The sequence below is a fragment of the Urocitellus parryii genome, chromosome 9 (assembly GCF_045843805.1).
Source record: "Urocitellus parryii isolate mUroPar1 chromosome 9, mUroPar1.hap1, whole genome shotgun sequence".
In the NCBI taxonomy this organism is placed as follows: Eukaryota; Metazoa; Chordata; class Mammalia; order Rodentia; family Sciuridae; genus Urocitellus; species Urocitellus parryii.
This window is the reverse complement of record NC_135539.1, coordinates 29,221,182-29,229,225: the sequence shown is the minus strand read 5'-3', so window position 1 is coordinate 29,229,225 and position 8,044 is coordinate 29,221,182. Positions and strand designations below refer to the sequence as shown.

At 56.7% G+C, this 8,044-nt stretch overlaps 1 protein-coding gene across 1 annotated transcript; it reads left to right on the top strand.

The window, feature by feature from the left end:
- Positions 1-2,825: 2,825 nt before the first annotated feature.
- On the top strand, positions 2,826-6,210 carry Trim56 (tripartite motif containing 56). Its single transcript, XM_026396904.2, has 3 exons — positions 2,826-2,992; positions 3,726-3,825; positions 3,940-6,210. The coding sequence occupies exon 3, from the start codon at positions 3,941-3,943 to the stop codon at positions 6,206-6,208; it is 2,268 nt and encodes a 755-aa protein (XP_026252689.2). The 5' UTR covers positions 2,826-2,992; positions 3,726-3,825; position 3,940; the 3' UTR covers positions 6,209-6,210.
- The last annotated feature ends 1,834 nt before the right edge of the window (positions 6,211-8,044 follow it).

Below are 8,044 nucleotides of genomic sequence, written 5' to 3'. Positions count from 1 at the left end.
AGGACCCACCCCACACTCTCGGACCACAGGCAGCCTGCAACAAATCCTTCCTGAGTGTGCACAGACTAGCCCACAGGGAGGCCAGTGGCAGTGTGCAAGTAGGTGTGTGCCTAGAATTATGGACACACAAGCACCAACACAGATGTTCCTCCATTTACGATGGGGAATCATAATCCAGATAAGCCCATCATGAGTTTGTTTTGCTAGAATTCAGGACCCCAAAAGACCACCAGAGACCAAGATCGATGTAAACAGCAAAGAGGTGTTTATTGCGCGAGCTAGCTCGGTCCTCAGCGCACACACAGCAACTAGTGACGCGGAGAGGCCCCGAGCCCAGGTTTTGCAGCAGTTTTATACATTCTTTGGAGAAGGCAGGGACCCCCACATACGTCATAGCATCTCTTAGCAAATCATCACACACCGCGGGAAAATCAAATAACAACTCTAAAAGATGATTAGCACATTCACTGGCGGGAACAGGTTGGGGAGGGGTGATTGGTCAGTACAAGAGGGGGATTCATTTGAACTGATTGGTTTAAGCCAAGAGGGGTGTTCGTGCTGAACTACATGGTTTCCCAACACGTTATCAACCGCCATAAACTACTGGGAGGGTCATCTGGCATCCCAGGTATTTCCCTGTCTCATGCTGATTGGTGGCTGCTGGGGGGCTGCTATGGGTCCCCACCTAGCCTGACTGAGTCTGGGACACCTGGCGCAGCAGATCTCATTGGTAGATAAACAACTTAGCAGGGTGGGAATGTGCCTAGGAGTGCTCTGTGGGTCTTTCTAAGGACAAAGGTCATGTCCCTTCCTTGGACAGGCTTTGCTCTGAGGTAGAGGCTGGTTTTTCAAGTTGAAACTGTTATAAGTAAAAAATGCACTGCACACACCCAACCCACCAAAGGTTCTAGCCTAGCACACTAGGGAATGCTGGTTATTCGTCCCTGTGGTCCCAGCATCTCAAGAGAATATCACACCACCAGCTGCTAGCCTGGGGCAAGATGGTAGGGCCAGAAAGGGCATGGATCACATTTCTGCCCATCATCAAGGGTCATGCCAACACCCCCGCTTCCAGAAGACAGCTTAAAAAGAGAAAAATATAACAAATGTATTTGACCATAGTCTTACATGGCACTTCAGACGGAAGACCCAAAGCCCCAGGGTACACTGCCCATCTTTCCACTCAGGTTCAATGAAGCATGGACAACCGTGTAGGACATCAAGGAGCAAAAACATACGATCTAATGCAAAAAGATGGCCTGGGGGAAGCCTAGCAGGGCCTGGCTGCTCAGATTCTCCTTGGCCTCTGGGCAGCATTCTTTAGTTCTAGGTATGGAGCAGGGCCCCTCCAGAATGAGGGTCTTATGATCTGGGGTCCGACAAGGCATGGCAGAGAATTTCTTTATGGCCAGATCCAAGATAAAAATGAGGGGGGAAGATTACATAAAGTAGGCTTTATGGCTTAAGTTGGAGAAAAGGAATTCTAATTTCTGTGCCCTCCTTGGGGAAGAGGAATTTCCAGTTTCCGTAGCTTGCCTGGGGGAAAGGAGAACAGGACACAGAGGGCGGGGAGGATTGGCGTTTCTGCTGACGTCACTTCTCAGCCCTTTGCTTTAGGATACTGTTTTCTGATCCTCAACCAGATCATGATTCAGAATACAAAGTTTGGCTTCTCTTGAAGGTGTGTTGCTGACCCGCCTTTATCAAGCAGGGAAGTGGAACCGTCTTAAGTTGGGGGCCACCTGTGTTCTTCGGACCTCATCCTGGTCGACTGTCTGGTCCGTGGCATCCGATGCGCAGGCTACCTCCTCCTTCCCGCTTTCCCACATGGCTGCTGTGAGCCTCACTCCTGGGTTTCTACTTCCCGCTCTGGCTACTATATCTCAGAGCCCCCACCCTACCCCACTATTCACCTCCCTCGATCTTCTGTTATTGATAGAGTGCGTTCTCATCAGTCCAGTTTCTTACTTAAATTCTGTCATTGGGGCACAGGGAGGGGTGCTAACATGGACCAATCCATGAGGACCCAGCTGTCAACTGACAATTATAGAGTCACGCATAGTGGGTCTGTGAGTGTTCACTGTGGGTCTGTGAGTGTTTGATGCCCTCCTTCCAACCTCTTTGTGCTGCAAATTTTTCTTAAGATGTTGGGGAAACTATCCTTCAATGAATCTTTTGGCTTTTTCTGTACAACAGGGACTCCTTCCCAGTGAACTGGAGGCCTCTTGATCCGACTGCTTCCTCCCTCTATTCCGCCATCCGCCATGGCTCACATATCCCCTTCCCACAAACCATCCTAAATGACCTGGAGCCTCTCAGGAGAGTGGGATATTTCATTCACCATAGCTTCCAATTCCCAGAATGCTCATTGATGGACTCCCTGAACCCCAAACCTGTGTGTCCTCCTAAATGCACCTCTGCTGATGCCTCCTCCAGGAAGCTTTGGCTGACCCCTAGGAGAGGTCCTCCTCTGGTCTGCGCTGCTCTCCTGTCCCTGGGCAAAGGTCTATGTGGGTCAAGGGTCTGGGCGGGGGAGGCTGGGGCGTCCACAACGCTGTGGATCTGGCCCGGGGAACTGGCTTCCAGCTGCCCCGGTCTCTGCATCACCGATGATCTCTCATTTATTTCCACAAATAAACCTTCTGACCCTGTGCACCAGCACTCCGGAGAGCAGGTCCCCAGGCAATGCCTTGTTTACGACACACACGCTCAGCTGGCAGCGCGAGGCTGGGACTGACAGGCAGACCGAGCCCGGGGCCTGCAGCCGGAGGGGCGGCCCTGCTGGGCCGGGGGCCTGGAGAGCGAGGTCCGGGCCGGGGAGGGGAGGAGGGCGGGGCCTGCGCCCGTGCGAGCCGGTGTCCCGGGCCGGGGACGGAAGTTGCACCACAAGTCCAATTAGTTTCAGTTTTGTTTCTCTTTCAGGCCCCAGAAACAGCGCTGTGCGGGCCTCGGCCCCCTGCCATTCCTGGAGCCTGAGGTCCCCTCTGGCTGGGTAAGGAGGGGTGCAGGGGCTGAGCCAGCAGGGTGGGGGGCAGCGGTGGGGGGACAGAGGGAGGGAGAGAGAGAAGGCTCCAGAGGAAGAGGAAGGGAGGGGAGAGAGGGAAAGAGGGACCCGGAAGGCCGCAGGAGGGGGTAGCTGGGAGGCAGCACTGTCCCCACACCCCCTCTCCATGGCCAGAGGCCTCAGGATCCCCCAGAAAGACCCCCTCCCACTCTGTGAGCTCCCTTCCCACCCACCAGTAGGCAAAGGGGAAAGGCCACCAAGTCCCAGCATGAAGGGCCTCTCTGTCACTGTGCTGGGCGCTCACAGGACCCTAGGAGAGGAGGTCAGGACGGGGGAGATCCTGCTGTCCAGCAGGCGGAGATCTGTCCCAGAATGGATTTCAGGAAAAAGTCAGGGCAGGAAGTGGGACCCCTTTCCCTGGGGGATGGTCCTGGGGGCAGTTGGGGCCCTTGTCCCACTGCAAGTCCCTACCCCAGCTGCCAGCACCCAGGTGCCTGTGCTCACCCACTCTCCTGTGTCCTCACTGCCTGCCCCTCCGGCCCAGCACCCAGTCCAAGCAGACCCCCGACTGAGTCACAGGGGAGGGCTTGGACCACACCTGCCCCAGGCCTGGCGACTGGAACAGGGATGATTCGATTTTTGCTCTGGGAGGCCGAGAGGCCTCTCCTGGCTTGTCACCACCCCCAGCACTGACTTGTTTACATTTGCTGAATGTATCTAGGGAGGAAGAGGAGGAGGAAAGGGAAGAGGAAGAGGGAGGCTCCCAAGCTCCACCACTGGCCAAGGCCCCAGGAAGCCAGAAGGAAATTCCTGACCATCAGGTGAGACCCCAGGCCAGGGAATTTTTGTGGTGCTGGAGGGTGGGAAGAAAGGGGGACTGGGCTGGAGGCCCTGTAGAGAGGCCACTCCATCCCTGCCCCTGCCCCTGCCTGCAGCATGTTTTCCCAGGGCTCCTCGCCCTCCCTGCTGGAGGCCCTGAGCAGCGACTTCCTGGCCTGCAAAATCTGCCTGGAGCAGCTGCACACACCCAAGACGCTGCCCTGCCTGCACACCTACTGCCAGGACTGTCTGGCCCAGCTGGCCGACGGTGGCCACGTCCGCTGCCCCGAGTGCCGCGAGACAGTGCCCGTGCCACCCGCCGGGGTGGCCGCCTTCAAGACCAACTTCTTCGTCAATGGGCTCCTGGACCTGGTGAAGGCCCGGGCCTGCGGAGACCTGCGTGCAGGGAAGCCGGCCTGTGCCCTGTGTCCCTTGGTAGGGGGCACCAGTGCCGGGGGACCGGCCACAGCCCGGTGCCTGGACTGTGCCGACGACTTGTGTCAGGCCTGTGCCGACGGGCACCGCTGCACCCGCCAGACCCACAGCCATCGTGTGGTGGACCTGGTGGGCTACAGGGCCGGGTGGTACGACGAGGAGGCCCGGGAGCGCCAAGCAGCCCAGTGTCCCCAGCACCCAGGGGAGGCCCTGCGCTTCCTGTGCCAGCCCTGCTCCCAGCTGCTGTGCCGAGAGTGCCGCCTGGACCCCCACCTGGACCACCCATGCCTGCCCCTGGCTGAGGCAGTGCGGGCCCGGAGGCCAGGCCTCGAGGAGCTTCTGGCCGGCGTGGACAGCAGCCTGGTTGAGCTGGAAGCCACTCGGGTGGCCGAAAAGGAAGCGCTGACCCGGCTGCGGGAGCAGGCTGCCAGGGTGGGGACTCAGGTGGAGGAGGCAGCCGAGGGCGTCCTCAGGGCCCTCCTGGCCCAGAAGCAGGAGGTGCTGGGGCAGCTTCGGGCCCACGTGGAGGCTGCCGAAGAGGCTGCCCGGGAGAGGCTGGCCAAGCTAGAAGGCCGGGAGCAGGTGGCCAGGGCGGCAGCTGCTTTTGCTCGGCGGGTGCTCAGCCTGGGTCGGGAGGCTGAGATCCTTTCCCTGGAGGGAGCCATTGCCCAGAGGCTCCGGCAGCTGCAGAGCAGCCCCTGGACCCCGGGGCCAGTGCCCTGCCTGCTGCCCCAGCTGGAACTCTACCCTGGGCTGCTGGACAAAAACTGCCACCTGCTCCAGCTCTCTTTTGAGGAGGAGCAGCCCCCGCAGGAGGATGGGAGAGGTGCGGCAGGACCCCAGGGAGAGGAAGAAACCCAGAGCCAGAGGGAGCATGGAGCCAAGGCCGAGCGGCAGGGTGGAGGCCAGCCCCAGGGTAAGGATGGAGCTCCGGCCCCCAAAGAGGAAAAAGCCAAGACACCCCAAGAAGATGGAGCCCAAGCCCCCAAAGGAGACAGTACCCAGCCAGGCCAAGAAGAGGGAGGAGTCCAGGTCGAGAGGGGCTGCAGGTCCAACAAGAAGAGGAAGTTCAAAGGCAGGGGCAAGTCCATGTCCCGGGAGCCCAGCCCCGCCCTGGGGCCAAACCTGGAAGGCTCCGGCCTCCTCCCCAGACCCATCTTTTTCTGCAGCTTCCCCACGCGCATGCCTGGGGACAGGCGGTCTCCCCGCATCACTGGGCTCTGTCCCTTTGGTCCCCGGGAAATCCTGGTGGCAGATGAGCAGAACAGGGCTCTGAAACGCTTCTCGCTCAATGGCGACTACAAGGGCACCGTGCCGGTCCCCGAGGGCTGCTCCCCGTGCAGTGTGGCCGCTCTGCAGAGCACAGTGGCCTTCTCGGCTGGCGCGCGCCTCTATCTCATCAGCCCTGATGGTGAGGTGCAGTGGCGGCGGGCCCTGAGCCTCACCCAGGCCAGCCATGCCGTGGCCGCGCTGCCCAGTGGGGACCGGGTGGCTGTCAGTGTGGCAGGCCACGTGGAGGTGTATAACATGGAAGGCAGCCTGGCCACCCGGTTCATCCCCGGGGGCAAGGCCAGCCGGGGCCAGCGGGCACTGGTGTTCCTGACCACCAGCCCCCAGGGCAATTTTGTGGGGTCGGATTGGCAACAGAACAGCGTGGTGGTCTGCGACGGGCTGGGCCAGGTGATTGGGGAATACAAGGGGCCGGGCTTGCACGGCTGCCAGCCGGGCTCCCTGTCCGTGGATAAGAAGGGCTACATCTTTCTGACCCTTCGAGAAGTCAACAAGGTGGTGATCCTGGATCCCAAGGGGTCACTTCTTGGTGACTTCCTGACAGCCTACCACGGTCTGGAAAAGCCCCGGGTGACCACCATGGTGGATGGCAGGTACCTGGTGGTGTCCCTCAGTAATGGGACCATCCATGTCTTTCGGGTTCGTTCTCCTGACAATTAAAGGGGCTGAGATGGGGGTGGGGGGCCGTGGGGAGGGGCAGGTGGGAAGTAGAGCCACGTGGGGTAGGGTGGCCAAGGACATTTCCCCAGAGGGCAGTGGTTGGCAGCTTTTCAGCACGAATGCCAAACTGCCAACCCCTCTTCTGATGTGCAGGGACCAAGGGTAGTGGTGCGTGCATAGCTCTCAGAAGTACTGGGGCGGGGAAGGTTCTAGAAGCCAATAGAACCTCTTCCTTTCATGGGTGACTGCTGCTGCTGTAGCTGCTACCGTGTGGTTGAGGTTTCTGAGATTTGTATAGAGGTGTCCTGATTTGTATTCTTCAAAACCATTCCTGGCGGAGAGGCCGAGGGAGAGACCTGGGGAGGTGGAGGTCACGTCGTTGCCGTCTGAGTCGAGAAGGAGCCAGACTAGGCCAGACATGGGCATTACGAAATAGAGTCACGAACGGGCTTCGGCCAGCTGGACACAGGAGGAGCTGGGGTCAGAAGAGGCCTGAGATCTTGAAGTAAATGACAGTGACCTGCTTTGCCAGACACAGACAGACATGGGAAGTGAAGGCTCTCTCAGAAGATGCAGATATAAGCAGAGGCCATAGGTGTTAGTCTCGAAGCCTGTGGAGGAAATAGGCTCCCAGGAAAGCGTCCCTGGCAGAGTTGTTTGGAAAAAGTGTTTGGGTATCAGAGAAGGGGAGCCCTCCATGCCCCCCCACCAGAGCCATTCTGAGGCAAGGCCTTGGTGGGGTTGTAAGATCTCCACAAGGCAACGTTTCTGTTAGGCTTTCTTTATATTTCCCGGGGTCTGTTTTTTGGTTTCCCCTTCATTATTCATCAACATTCCCTTTAGGAGACGTCAGCCTTCGCTAGGCTGCACACACAGGTAAAGGAATTTGTCCTTTTCCATAGGCCAATATGGCGGCCAAGGGTGGTACTGGGGTGGGTGCCAGGCCAGCTTAGGAACCTGAGAATTCAGCAATGGGGATGGGAGGGAGGTGCGAAAACCGAGGGAAGGATCCAGTCAGAGGTGAGCCGTGGCCACTGGTCCTTTTTATGTGTGGTGGCAGTGATGGAGCTGAGGTAGTTGAGTTGGCTGCGAATGTGTTTAGCCAGGGCTGTGGAGAGGTGGACGGAGAAGGGAATTGTCGTGTAGGGATCACAGACGGTGGAATGTGCATGAAAACTAGAGGGATTTGGAACAAATTCAGGTGGAAAGTGGATTGTATTAGGGTCAGGGAAAAGAAAATCCTTTTCCAGAGAGAACAGTTCTTATTGAAACAATGGGGGGAATCATCAATGTCCAGGTGGACAATTTTGGTGATATAAAAATTTAAAATGTGCTCACAGCAAAGAATAACAGAGATTCCAAGAAAACCAATAAGATAAGAAAACTATATAGGATTGATTTGATGAGCAGAAGCTCAGTATATGAAATGACTAAGAGAACGATTTGGACAAAGAACCAGATAGACCATGCACCCAGCAAGTAATAAAAACCACTTGTATTTGTCAATAATAAATTTCAAAAATACATTCTGGAGAAGTATGTAGACTCTTGGCACTATAAATATTACTTCCTGTAGAACAATTTGGCAATATTTGACCCAAGTGGAAAAAAAAAAAAGCAGAAATGATTGTAAGAATACTTTACTTCACTTTGGGGAATATATTCTGGAAAAAAATTTGATAGAAAAAAATATTAGCGCCAAGACATTCGTGGCTGCCTTCAGTGTTAGAGTCATTAACTGGAAGCTTCTCGGCTGGAGGGTGACAGCTCAGGAGATTGTGGTCTGTTAGGGGAATGAGCTACTGCCTTCACGTATGGCAACTATGAAGACTATGT